General features: G+C 40.8%; 1 protein-coding gene across 1 annotated transcript in view; it reads right to left on the reverse strand.

Annotated features, from left to right (window-relative positions):
• Positions 1-10218, reverse strand: part of TRAPPC3L (trafficking protein particle complex subunit 3L) — a 39186-nt gene extending 28968 nt beyond the window's left edge. Inside the window, exons 1-3 of the mRNA XM_038393682.2 lie at positions 9932-10218; positions 4468-4515; positions 2089-2186 (exon numbers count right to left, since the gene is read on the reverse strand). Of these exons, the coding sequence (XP_038249610.1) occupies positions 2089-2186; positions 4468-4515; positions 9932-9973 (188 nt within the window). The 5' untranslated portion in view covers positions 9974-10218. The remainder of the gene's footprint in view (positions 1-2088; positions 2187-4467; positions 4516-9931) is intronic.
• Positions 10219-13454: the final 3236 nt, after the last annotated feature.

The raw sequence follows: 13454 nt of genomic DNA on the forward strand, positions 1-13454 counted from the left end.
GTCCTCCCATCCCTGCATCTCTTTCTCCTCTGTTGTCCCTCCTCCATTGTCCTTCTTCTATCATTATATACCTTCTCCCCATTCTCTGCTGCTCCCCTTCTCTTTATCCTCCCTTCTCTTCTCCTTCTCCTCTCATTCCTCCTCTGAAATTCCTTCTCTACTTTCTCTTCTCTCTTTTCTCCTCATAATATGCTCCTTCCTCTTGATTTCCCATCACCATAAAAGAATAGCTACAGTGTCTGTTATGCTACTTCTGCACAAAATTAGTTGCAGTTCGGCAAAATGCATTTTCCATTTCACCAGATTTAAATTCAGTTAAACTGTTCACACAGAACTGAAATTCCAGAGAAATGAGATGGACAATATAAACAGGATGAAAGCTTGTAAAATCCTTCTATTCCTAAATTATGGCAAACATTGTACAGGAAGCTTTGTAGAAGGAAAAGTTAATGAATGTAAATGCAATCACCTGGGCCAAGCTCAGAAATGCTTTTATTGATTTTTTTCCATATCCATTTAAACTTAATTGTTTCTGAATCTCTTTCACTGTTCATTATGGGCCTTATTCAAAGCCCACTGAAGTCAATGGAAAGTTTTCCATTGATTTCAGATAGGGCCCTATAACAAGAAGCCTAAAAGTTATACTGTAGTCAATGCCATATCATAACAAAAAGCTTTCTGGAAGACTAAGGTTCAAAATAACACTGTGTGATGTACCGGCAAGCCATGAAATATTTATTTATTGCTGGCACATTTAGCTAAGTATCGCCATTACTGGTGTACTAATAAATATTTCATTAGCCAGTATTAAAATATGTACATCACCAATACAAGAGAGTGCTCAGGTTATTTTTAAGTTTAACATTTAGATCCATAAAACAAACTGTAAACTAAAGTGACAAGTTGCTGTCTGACAACCTGTATATAACAGAAATGCAACAGCCATATTATTATATCTATGCGTATGGGACCTCCTAGGTTATAAACTTTGCTTCCAAAGCTGTGCTACTTTCATGTTCACTGATGGTGCTGCATAAGCAGAGAAGTAAACTAAAATAGCCCTGTTGGCAAAAACTTCAGTAAAAGCACTAGGAGCTAAATTTATATAATTGTGTTAATGATGTTAAACCAACGGTGTTAACTCAGGGAGGAGTTTGTTCATCAAATGGAAAAGAGTACAATTTAGTAGGAAAAAGCTCATGTAGTGGGAGAGAAGTAAAGTAGGACTCCACACCTCCCAGCGTGAACCTTTTTCTATTTCTACCACAGAACCTGCAAAGAACCTACATCAAATGTACTTAAATACGTGATACTCATTGGGGCTGGGCGAAGAATTAATATCAAGTGATCGATTCAATGAGTTTTATTGATTTTTTTCTGTTTGTGAGTAGATCACGATTTTCTCAAGCAGGTGCTGTCTTGAATAATTCTTGTGAATAACTATTGGCCTGTAACTTGTTTGCAAGCAGTTTATTGTGTGTCTGATATTCAAAATTCTAGTTGTTTTGAGTGAATGTGTCGGTCACATGGTATGTTTCTGTTTTCTGAATGGATGAGCTTAACTCTTAGAATCAGGTTTTCTTGATAACTAATTCAAAAATTGCTTCTGGCAAATTTTCTACAATATTATGAATTGTTTTCTATGATGGTAATCCCTAGCAGCCCCAATCATGGACCAGAACTCCATTGTTGCTAGGTGTTGTACAAACACAGAACAAAAAGACCACCCCTGCCCCCAAAGAGCTTATTTGTTTAAAATTCATTGCCATGGTGAACATTCCTGCCATTCCACTTATCTGCTAGAATGTCCATGGAAAACAGTCATCAAAGGGAGTCTGTATCAGGCTGATGGGTTCTAGGAGCCTGCACAGAACATGGGGCTCTTCTCTTGAACCACCTTGTGATAAAGTTTATTGTAAGTGCCTTTGTGTCAAGGACTCTGTCTTCGTTTGTACTTTGCATGGTCCCAAATACAATTCTGTTATTCAACAAATAATAGACAATAAGAGGATGGAAGAAAATATACAGGTAGGTGGACATCACTAATGTTGAACTGGATGTGTAATGCAGAATAAACTTGTTACTTACATTCTATCTAGATACTTGTTCACATCTTCATCCTTTTCGTAGTCCTTACACAGCTGGGCTACCAAAGCCCCATAGGTAAGCACAAAGAGTTCTCTGCTCTGTCAAACAAAGGGGGAAATGAGCGTGGATATGGTTTGAGAATGAAAAAACTAGTATCAAACTCTTATTGCTCCTCCTAACTTCATACAGTGTCTTGGAATAAAAAGCCCAACATTTATCTTTATAGGAACCTTCTGTCTATGGACACACAGCCGGTGATATCCAGGGTGTGGGTTCAGTATACCTTACTTTATTATCACCTCTCACTTAGGCCCCAGTATTGCAAAGCGATCTGTGCAGACACCCCTTATACATGCATGGAGTACCATTTGCAAAACTGTGGTATTTCTAATCTCATTCTTTTTTATGACTATAGCATCATGTTTGAATTTTGGAAGGAAGAAGAGTTAAATGCAAAAAAGTAAATCCAAGACTAATGGCATTCAGGATTATTGAAGCAATGCAGTATTAGGTCTTTTACAAGAGTAGCAGCAACCTGGATGGTGAAATTCAATTGCAATAAAAAAGGCACAATGGTTCTGAGTCTTGTCATTTACATCTGCGCACAGTGAATGCAAAATAGATATAGAAAGCAGTCAGTTCAGAACAGTAGCACTTTACACTCACTTTGCACTTGTTCTGCACAGGTGTAAATGACAAGAGGAAGCAGATGAGAATCAGCCCCAGAGTCTTCTCCTTCTCTTTCAGATATCTAATAAGAGGCCAATATTTTTAATTCTTTTCATCAGTAGCTCTTATTCCATTCTTAGTGCTATTGCACCTCCAGATTCCTGAACTGAAGAGTTTTATTCTGACACTGTTTCTGTCACACAAATAAATATATCTAATACTTTCCACTTTTAAGCCAGAAGTCTGTCCTGCTGCTAATGCTACCTGCTTCTAAAAACCTTATGTCAAATCAACAAGGTAGGAAGGCAAATGTATGAACTGGCCAGGAAGAGATGGTATATTCAAGGGGATCTGATTATTCCCAGATGATTTATTTATATTAGGAAAAGAGGACCTTGACCTACTAAACTGAGGTAGAAGGAGTTAACCTGCATCTGCACTAGGGAAAAGGCTGAGGTTAGTTATAACATGCTAGCTAACCTTGACCACTTTTCCAGTGTAGACAAACTCAGAGACACCAACACCCAGTTTCCATGGAGCCATGCAGTTCACTAGAGAATGTTCAGGATTCTACAAAGCACTGGGTTCTGTGCTTGCTGGTTTACACCAATGCACCAGGGGCCTTCCATGACTGTGAGACTTCCCTATTAATACCATATCTGGGCTCTTAGGAAGAGAGCAGGATTGCTCAGACACATACCCGAACAATACGCCGTGTAAAGTCAAGTATAAGGGCTCCTGCCACCTTGTACATCTAAGTGTACATATTACAAGAGAAAATTAAGGGTTAGGTCTGGTCTACATTTGAAAGTTATACACGTATAACAAATTTGGCTAGGGGTGTGCTTTTTTTTACCAAAATAGTTATACTCCTAGTATGGATGCAGTTATATCAGTATAAAGCTGCCTTTACCAGTATAATTTATTCCCTTACCAGTATGGGAATAACTATACTGATATAAGTACATTTATACTGATATAACTGTGTCCACAGTAAGGGGCTGCCCCCCTTTTAACTATACTAGTGCTGTTAAAGTGGTACAACTTTTGTGTGTAGGCAAGGGATTAGATTGTGCTCTTAGGCACAGTCCTGAGTACAGGTTGGTGTGTAAATGGCACCAACCTGTGAGTAGCCCCAGAAGACCTAGTGTCTCTGAGACTTTGGGACACAATTCCTCCTTCGCTCTGGATTGGGGGAGGGGGTGCAATTTACTGCCATCCTTGAAAGGGTGAAATTTATTTTCCCCCTTCTGACTGGCTCTCTGCTCTAGTCAGTGAATAGGGGCAGTGTGGAACTGAGCTCTTCCCAGCCACTTGCTCATAGAGGGGAGTATCCAGAGAGCAGGGACGAGTGCATCACAACTGATCCAGACCCCGAATTGGGGTAGGCCTTATTCAATTGAGGGTCTTACACAACCCTGCTCAGCTGAGTAAAACAGGAGCACAATTGAGCCCTTTATGACAAGAATGAAATTCTACCTGCTGGATTGTTCCTTCATTAGTAGAGGACTTTGTGAAATATGTCAAATGTAATGTTTTGTTGGGACTTTTAGAAAAAGCAGAACAATTCTGTCCTGGAGGAAAAGTTCTGATGACTTTTTTTAATGAAAAAGGTATTTGTTTATATTTGAAACACCTTGCACTGCACGTGAATTGCTGAAAAATTCAAAGGAATGGTAGGAAATATAATAATCTAGATTTGCTGCATACCATGTGATGTGCTGATGCAGAGGATGAGATGCTTGGTAAATGCCAATCCTACAAGATAAAAGGAAGTAAAGAAAAATGATAAGGGTTTGCATAATTCTTTATGTGGCTGCTGAAAGAAAGAAGCAAAATGTGATGGACTGAAATGTAAATGCAGTTTAAACTTTAAACAGAAATTTAAATCACATTGGCAGGAATAAGCCTCAGCTCTTAGCACAATGGGGTCTCAGATGCGGGTTCTTAGTTGCTACCACAATACAAATTATCTGAATAATAGTAAATAAAACATCTCAGCTAGTACTTGGAGCCAAGGTGAAATAGTCTCTTTTTAGGTTCCTCTACTCTGCTTTTTAGGTTCCTCATATCTATGTTACATTTTTATTGTTGGTTCGTTCATTCTTTTAAAGAAAAAAAATTGACCCTGGCTGGAGCTCTTTTAAGACAGACTTTGTCTGGTTTGGAGACAACAAATATTTGTGGTGCCTGAAAACAATAGATTTGGTGCGTGAGCTGTTATCCAGACCTTTTCACAGGAGACTAGACTAGTACTGACAAATTCATTTTCACTGATGACTCAAGCCTTATTTTTCAAAATAGAAGGCTAGTGCCCTACACCATTGTGCCAACTAGACCCCATTGAGGGTAATTTTGAATAGAAGTTAAAAACTACATCATATATAAAATGGGTTGGCTGGTGGTGATGGTCAGGACTCTCTCCTCAGGGGTCATCTGAGATGACTGAATCATCTATCTGCTGACCGGAAAAACCAAGAAGTCTGCTGCTTGCCAGGAGCTAGGATTCACGATGTGACAGAGAGACTGCTGAGACTCATCAAGCCCTTGGATCGCTACGCCCTTCTGCTTCTCCACGTGGGCACCAATGATACTGCCAAGAATGACCTTGAGTGGATCACTGCAGACTACGTGGCTCTGGGAAGAAGGATAAAGGAGTTTGAGGTGCAAGTGGTCTTCTCGTCCATCCTCCCTGTGGAAGGAAAAGGCCTGGGTAGAGACCATTGAATCGTGGAAGTCAACGAATGGCTATGCAGGTGGTGTCAGAGAGAAGGCTTTGGATTCTTTGACCATGGGATGGTGTTCTAAGAAGGAGAAGTGCTAGGCAGAGACGGGCTTCACCTAACGAAGAGAGGTAAGAGCATCTTTGCAAGCAGGCTGGCTAACCTAGTGAGGAGGTTTAAACTAGGTTCACCGGGGGAAGGAGACCAAAGCCGTAAGGTAAGTGGGGAAGTGGGATACCGGGAGGAAGCACGAGCAGAAGCGCGCGAGAGGGCAGGGCTCCTGCCTCATACTGAGAAAGAGGGACGATCAGCGAGTTATCTCAAGTGCCTATACACAATTGCAAGAAGCCTGGGAAACAAGCAGGGAGAACTGGAAGTTCTGGCACTGTCAAGGAATTATGATGTGATTGGAATAACAGAGACTTGGTGTGATAACTCACATGACTGGAGTTCCGTCATGGATGGATATAAACTGTTCAGAAAGGACAGGCAGGGCAGAAAAGGTGGGGGAGTTGCATTGTATGTAAGGGAGCAGTATGACTGCTCAGAGCTCAAGTATGAAATGGCAGAAAAACCTGAGAGTCTCTGAAGTGTGAGTAACAAGGGTGATGTCGTGGTGGGAGTTTGCTATAGACCACCGGACCAGGGGGATGAGGTGGACAAGGCTTTCTTCCGGCAACTCACGTAAGTTACTAGATTGCAGGCCCTGGTTCTCATGGGAGACTTCAGTCACCCTGATATCTGCTGGGAGAGCAATACAGCGGTGCACAGATAATCCAGGAAGTTTTTGGAAAGTGTACGGGACAATTTCCTGGTGAAAGTGCTGGAGGAACCAACTAGGGGCAGAGCTCTTCTTGACCTGCTGCTCACGAACCAGGAAGAATGAGTAGGGGAAGCAAAAGTGGATGGGAACGTGGGAGGCAGTGACCATGTGATGGTCGAGTTCAGGATCCTGACACAGAGAAGAAAGGAGAGCAGCAGAATACAGACCCTGGACTTCAGAAAAGCAGACTTTGACTCCCTCAGGGAACTGATGGGCAGGATCCCCTGAGAGAATAACATGAGGGGGAAAGGAGTCCAGGAGAGCTGGCTGTATTTTAAAGAATCCTTATTGAGGTTACAGGGACAAACCATCCCGATGTGTAGAAAGAATAGTAAATATGGCAGGCGACCAACTTGGCTTAACAGTGAAATCCTTGCTGATCTTAAACCCAGAAAAGAAGCTTACAAGAAGTGGAAGGTTGGACAAATGACCAGGGAAGAGTATAAAAATATTGCTCGGGCATGCAGGAGTGAAATCAGGAAGGCCAAATCATACCTGGAGTTGCAGCTAGCAAGAGATGTTAAGAGTAACAAGAAGGGTTTCTTCAGGTATGTTAGCAACAAGAAGAAAGTCAAGGAAAGTGTGGGCCCCTTACTGAATGAGGGAGGCAACCTAGTGACAGAGGATGTGGAAAAAGCTAATGTACTCAAAGCTTTTTTTGCCTCTGTCTTCACGAACAAGGTCAGCTCCCAGACTACTGCACTGGGCAGCACAGCATGGGGAGGAGGTGACCAGCCCTCTGTGGAGAAGGAAGTGGTTCAGGACTATTTAGAAAAGCTGGACGAGCACAAGTCCATGGGGCTGGATGCGCTGTATCCAAGAGTGCTAAAGGGGTTGGCGGATGCGATTGCAGAGCCATTGGCCATTATCTTTGAAAACTCATGGCGATCGGGGAAAGTCCCGACGACTGGAAAAAGGCTAATGTAGTGCCCATCTTTAAAAAATGGAAGAAGGAGGATCCTGGGAACTACAGACCAGTCAGCATCACCTCAGTCCCTAGAAAAATCATGAGCAGGTCCTCAAGGAATCAATTCTGAAGCACTTAGAGGAGAGGAAAGTGATCAGGAACAGTCAGCATGGATTCACCAAGGGCAAGACATGCCTGACTAATCTAATTGCCTTCTATGACGAGATAACTGGCTCTGTGGATGAGGGAAAAGCAGTGGACGTGTTGTTCCTTGACTTTAACAAAGCTTTTGACACCGTCTCCCACAGTATTCCTGCCAGCAAGTTAAAGAAGTATGGGCTGGATGAATGGACTATAAGGTGGATAGAAAGTTGGCTAGATTGTCGGGCTCAACGGGTAGTGATCAATGGCTCCATGTCTAGTTGGCAGCCGGTATCAAGTGGAGTGCCCCAAGGGTCGGTCCTCGGGCCGGTTTTGTTCAATATCTTCATAAATGATCTGGAGGATGGTGTGGCTTGCACCCTCATCAAGTTTGCAGATGACACTAAACTGGGAGGAGAGGTAGATACGCTGGAGGGTAGGGATAGGATACAGAGGGACCGAGACAAATTGGAGGATTGGGCCAAAAGAAATCTGATGAGGTTCAACAAGGACAAGTGCAGAGTCCTGCACTTAGGACGGAAGAATCCCATGCACCACTACAGAATAGGGACCGAATGGCTCGGCAGCAGTTCTGCAGAAAAGGACGTAGGGGGTACAGTGGACGAGAAGCTGGATATGAATCAACATTATGCCATTGTTGCCAAGAAGGCCAATGGCATTTTGCGATGTATAAGTAGGGGCATTGCCAGCAGATCGAGGGACGTGATCGTTCCCCTCTATTCGACATTGGTGAGGCCTCATCTGGAGTACTGTGTCCAGTTTTGGACCCCACACTACAAGAAGGATGTGGAAAAATTGGAAAACGTCCAGTGGAGGGCAACAAAAATGATTAGGGGACTGGAATACATGACTTATGAGGAGAGGCTGAGGGAACTGGGATTGTTTAGTGTGCGGAAGAGAAGAATGAGGGGGGATTTGATAGCTGCTTTCAACTACCTGAAAGGGGGTTCCAAAGAAGACGGATCTAGACTGTTCTCAGTGGTAGCAGGTGACAGAACGAGGAGTAATGGTCTCAAGTTGCAGTGGGGGAGGTTTAGGTTGGATATTAGGAAAAACTTTTTCACTAGGACGGCGGTGAAACACTGGAATGTGTTACCTAGGGAGGTAGTGGAATCTCCTTCCTTAGAAGTTTTTAAGGTAAGGCTTGACAAAGCCCTGGCTGGGATGATTTAGTTGGGAATTGGTCCTGCTTTGAGCAGGGGGTTGGACTAGATGACCTCCTGAGGTCTCTTCCAATCCTGATATTCTATGATTCTATGATTCTATGAATTGAAGACAATTCACCTTATGTTCCTAACAGAAATAAGGAAACTTCCAATCTATACTTCTGGGCAAAGTTAATTAATGGGGAGATCTAAAAATGAACATGCTGGTACACGCACATTTGGCTGGTAGGCTCCTGAAGAAAAAGTTAGAGCCAAGTGTTCTTAGGTTTCCAATAGTTGGCTAGTTTACCCCTTAAAACCACAGTCAGAGAACTAGAGAATAATTGACAACCTTGGTTTTCTAGCCTTTTAATGGGACAGAATATTCTTCTTCTTTTTTTTTTTAATGCTCATGCAGTGTAAGAAATGCTTCAGGGATAGTTTCCCATGCCAAGTCTTTAAAGTGGACTTTGGAATATTAGGAGAATATTAACAGATACTGCATTTGATCAAAATACTGAGCAAGCATAATAGTTGGAACAGCAAAAGGCATCATTTTGTCTGTGGTATCCCCTACTAGATGTAATACTGTATTGTGCAATCAGTAGTTCCTCATTATGGGGACAAATCCAGATCCCATAGATAATCAGTATGAGTTTTAACATTGTTTTCAATGGGAGCAGATTTTGGCCCCAAGGACCAGCTTCTACCCTGTGAAGTGCAGGTGCACTATTTCCTGTCCCTCTCATGCAAGCAGGAATGTAGGATCGCTTCCGAGCACTAGGAGAGGGGACTGGCCTCAGTGCTGGCCAAGCATCACACAGCAACAAGAGGGTGTGGTCCGCCAGCAAGGAGGCATATTTAGTTCTCCAGCTGGGCAGCTCATATGCTGCAGCCCTGCCTAAACCATCTGTCCCTGCAATTGCAGAATGGCTCATGCTAAGTGCATGACTGATACTGCTCTGCTCTCCCCAAAATGAGGGCAGAGTTCTGCATCTGGATTCATCATGTTCCAGACCAGGGCTGGCTGAAAAACATTTCATATCACAGTCACAGTCAGGAGAAATTAGAATGTTTCTATAGCAAATGTTAATGTCAATTGCTTCACAAATATTTTTAATTCCAAGATCTGATTTTGTAAGAAACTCAAACAAAAAAAATTCTCTTTTAAGTCACAGCATTGCCTGCTCACAAGAGGGTTAATATTTTCATTGAAGCCATAAATGTCTTCAGTGCAGCCATTCTAAAATGGACAGATTCATCCCTTGGTACATAGACTTACTAAAATTTGGTTCACATTTCTACTTTCTAGCTAGTCCACCATCATGACTGTACAAAACAATACACTTCAATAAAACAATAGCTAGCTATAAGTCCATGTGAAGTAATATTTCTATATTTAAATAAGCCTTACTATTTTGTGATTATCTGGTCTTCTGTTCGTTGGCCGTGACATGTTGCTTGAATAATGATGAACTGTATGATCATTGGTTTATATCTTTTTTCCTTTAAGAAGCATTTTTCCCTTCAGTAACTGTATTTCTTTCTTCACCCTTCCTAAAGTTTTCTCCTCTCTTCGCATTAGATCTGTTTGCTGCACTCTGTGCTGTTACTGATGCTCCTCCTATTTACTACAAGCATTAAACCTTTTAGGAGACATTTGATTGGCAACAGATCTGCTTCCGAGCACAACCACATAAATAGCTGCTCCATCCCTAGGAATGAATTGCAATCCAAATACACAACAGCAGGATCTCACTGTGTGAAATCAGGCCAGGCAACACCAAATGATTCTAAATTCTTATGCTCTGAGGGATAACAAAGGTGGTCTATTGTTCATGCCAGTTTTTGCTGTGGAAAGCCAAACAAAAGCTTCCACAGTGAAAAATAAAAACGCAAATACAAGACACTGTAACATAAAGTAATTGTTCCTTAGATTCTTTTCAAGGATAAAATCAAGGAGCTATATTCAGCTGCAGCCTCTATCAGCTTCTGCTGGGCTACCATTGACAGGGACTGGTACTTAGAAAGACTGCCTAGAGGGTAGCTGCAGGTGCTCCCAAGGCACCTCTCCTATAGCTTACAGCAGTGGTGCTCAACCTTATTACACAGGAGGGCCATATAAACCTAAGCACAACCTTGTGTGGGCCAAACATATTTTACATATTTTAATAAGATTTAAAGTAGGGTTGTCAATTAATCACAGTTAACTCATGTGATTAACACAAATGAACTAGATTAAAAAAATTAGTTGCGATTCATCGCAGTTTTTAATTGCACTGTTAAACAATAATAGAATCCCAACTGAAATTTATTATAAATATTTGTGGCTGTTTTTCTCCATGTTCAAATATATTGATTTCAATGACAACACAGATTACAAAGAATACTCTACTCACTTTATATTATTATTTTTATTACAAATATTTGCATGGTAAAAAAGATAAACAAAAGAAACAGAATTTTTCAATTCACCTCATACAAGTACTGTAGTGCAATCTCTTTATCGTGAAAGTGAAACTTACAATGTAGAATTATATTTTATTACATAACTGCACTCAAAAACAAAACAATGTAAAACTTTAGAGCCTACAAGTCCACTCAGTCCTACTTCTTGCTCAGCCAGTCACTAAGAAAAACAAGTTCATTTACATTGACGAGAGATAATGCTGCCCACTTCTTATTTACAATGTCACCTGAAAGTGAGAACAGGCATTCACATGGCACTGTTGTGGCAAAGTATTTATGTGCCAGATATGCGAAACATTCATATTCCTCTTCATGCTTCAACCACCATTCCAGAGGAACCCTGGGGAAAGCACTTCTGTAAACAACATCCCCCCTTGCAGCAGGGCATTTCCCTATCATCTGGGCAGCAGGGTGCCCCTTGGCTGGCATAGAGGGGCATGCAGTTTGCATCCTCCTGCAGCAGAAGAGATGAATTTAGTCCATTTTGTGAACTTAGTTTAGGCCCAAATTTAGGTCATGGCCAAACATAAGTTTAGAAATATGCAGGTTGGTTATAATCCTTAATGGGCCAGATTCTGCTACCTGGATTTATGGTGAGTAGTATCTAGATGTACGAATAGTCCCATTTACTCCAGTCAGGTAAGGGTGGTGTTATCTAAACTACTATGAATGAAAATGTTTTCACAAATTCATTTTCTAAAATATTAAATCCAGTGTTAAGAGGCAAGTAAACATTCCCCTGCAGGGTTGGAAATGTGTAGGAAAGTTCATTAAAAAAACAACAAATAATTAAAGGTAAAGTAGGGGTAAAATTTTCAAAATGCCTAAATTCCATCTTAAAAAGAGATCTAGGGCAGGATTTTTAAAAGAATTTGGGCAACTAAAGATCCAGATAGGCACCTAATGGGTGCTTAGTTGCCTACCTCCCATTGCAGAGAAACACATAGAGATACATTTAAAAATACATTACAAATATATTATTTTAACAGTGCCCTTTTATTTGATGTACATATCATTATCTTTAATTCCTGTTAACTGCTGTAATAAAGTAAGCTTGTAAGCAATGACAAATCAAAGAACTAATAGACTATCTACTTTAAACCTGCACTATTTGTGTCTCTCAACATTAGCTTTTTCCCCAGTTCAGACTATACAGGAATAAATGACCTGAATGTATTTGGTTAATCTGGCAGGCTTCAGTGCACAAAGCCTTGATACAGCAGAGTGTTTAAGTACATGTTTGAAGTTGAGCAGGTAAATAATCCTGCTGAAGACAGCGGGACTGTTCATGTACTTAAAGTTAAGCACATGCTTAGGTGCTTGACTGGATTGGGGTCTAAATAAGTAAAAATGTTTCATTTGTTTAGAAATCAGTAAAGTTAACAATGAGTTAAAAGATCCACATTAATTTTATCATTACCCATTCATTTCTAGTTGTCTCTTTTATGCAACAGTTTAGTTGAATACACTGAATAGACAGCATTAAACAAAACCAATGTCTACAATGTTTAGCCACAAAGCAGAATGTGAACATCAGGTTATTTCATAAATTGTGAGAGACATTTCCCTTCTATTGTTCAGAACTATTTTTAGAAGGGGGTGGGAGGATTTCCATTGGGGAAAAATATCCTCTTATATGATTGTTATACTTAATAAAATCTGCTGCACATATATCTGATACGAAAATCTGCAATTAATCTATCAAATGTATATAAGTTACAAAACTCATCATTTTATGATTTGTTAAGTCTCTGTTATAACACAATACATCTGAAATGTTATTAATATTGAACTATATTGTAAAACTGTAATGACGGTAATATGTATGAATGAATCCTCTCTTGTTGGAAATAAAGGAGATACAGGCTCTTTACTCCTCTGCACTGTGGTTCTGGGTTGGCTTGACTGATCCGGGGGATACTTGGGCTGCTAAAACAGGGATTGTGAAGAGGAAAGGGGGAAATTACTTAGTTCCCACTTCTGCAAACACTTTGGCACTGGTTTCAGAGAGCTACTTCAGCATCAGATGTGCTATTCAATTTGTATTCATTATTGGATCTGGACCTAAAGTAACATTACAGCTAAAGATTTCTGACAGTGGACACTTTGTTTTAATGCACACAGTTTTTTTAAAAAATCCTGTGAAAGCCTGTGGAGGGAGGGGATGGAAATAATTTGCTTCCAAGAAGCATTTAAGATTATGTCCCAAGCCAACAAAAATAGGAATATGCAGAGATAAGGGGGAACCGTAAAAGCAGACTTTTAAATCCTGCTATGCAAAATAGGAGTCACCTTAACAGCTTGCATATTGCACAAAATCCTGGCCGGGTGTTGGAAAGCATAGGCGATAGTAAGTCTCTGCCATCTTTAACAGTGCACTCCCATGGTTTTGTGGGGCTTTGTCACAATGGCCCTAGAATTATGTAAATGAAAGTATCAAAGGCGAATGTGATGGCTCAGATAATACA

This window comes from Dermochelys coriacea, chromosome 3 (genome assembly GCF_009764565.3).
Source record: "Dermochelys coriacea isolate rDerCor1 chromosome 3, rDerCor1.pri.v4, whole genome shotgun sequence".
Taxonomy (NCBI): Eukaryota; Metazoa; Chordata; order Testudines; family Dermochelyidae; genus Dermochelys; species Dermochelys coriacea.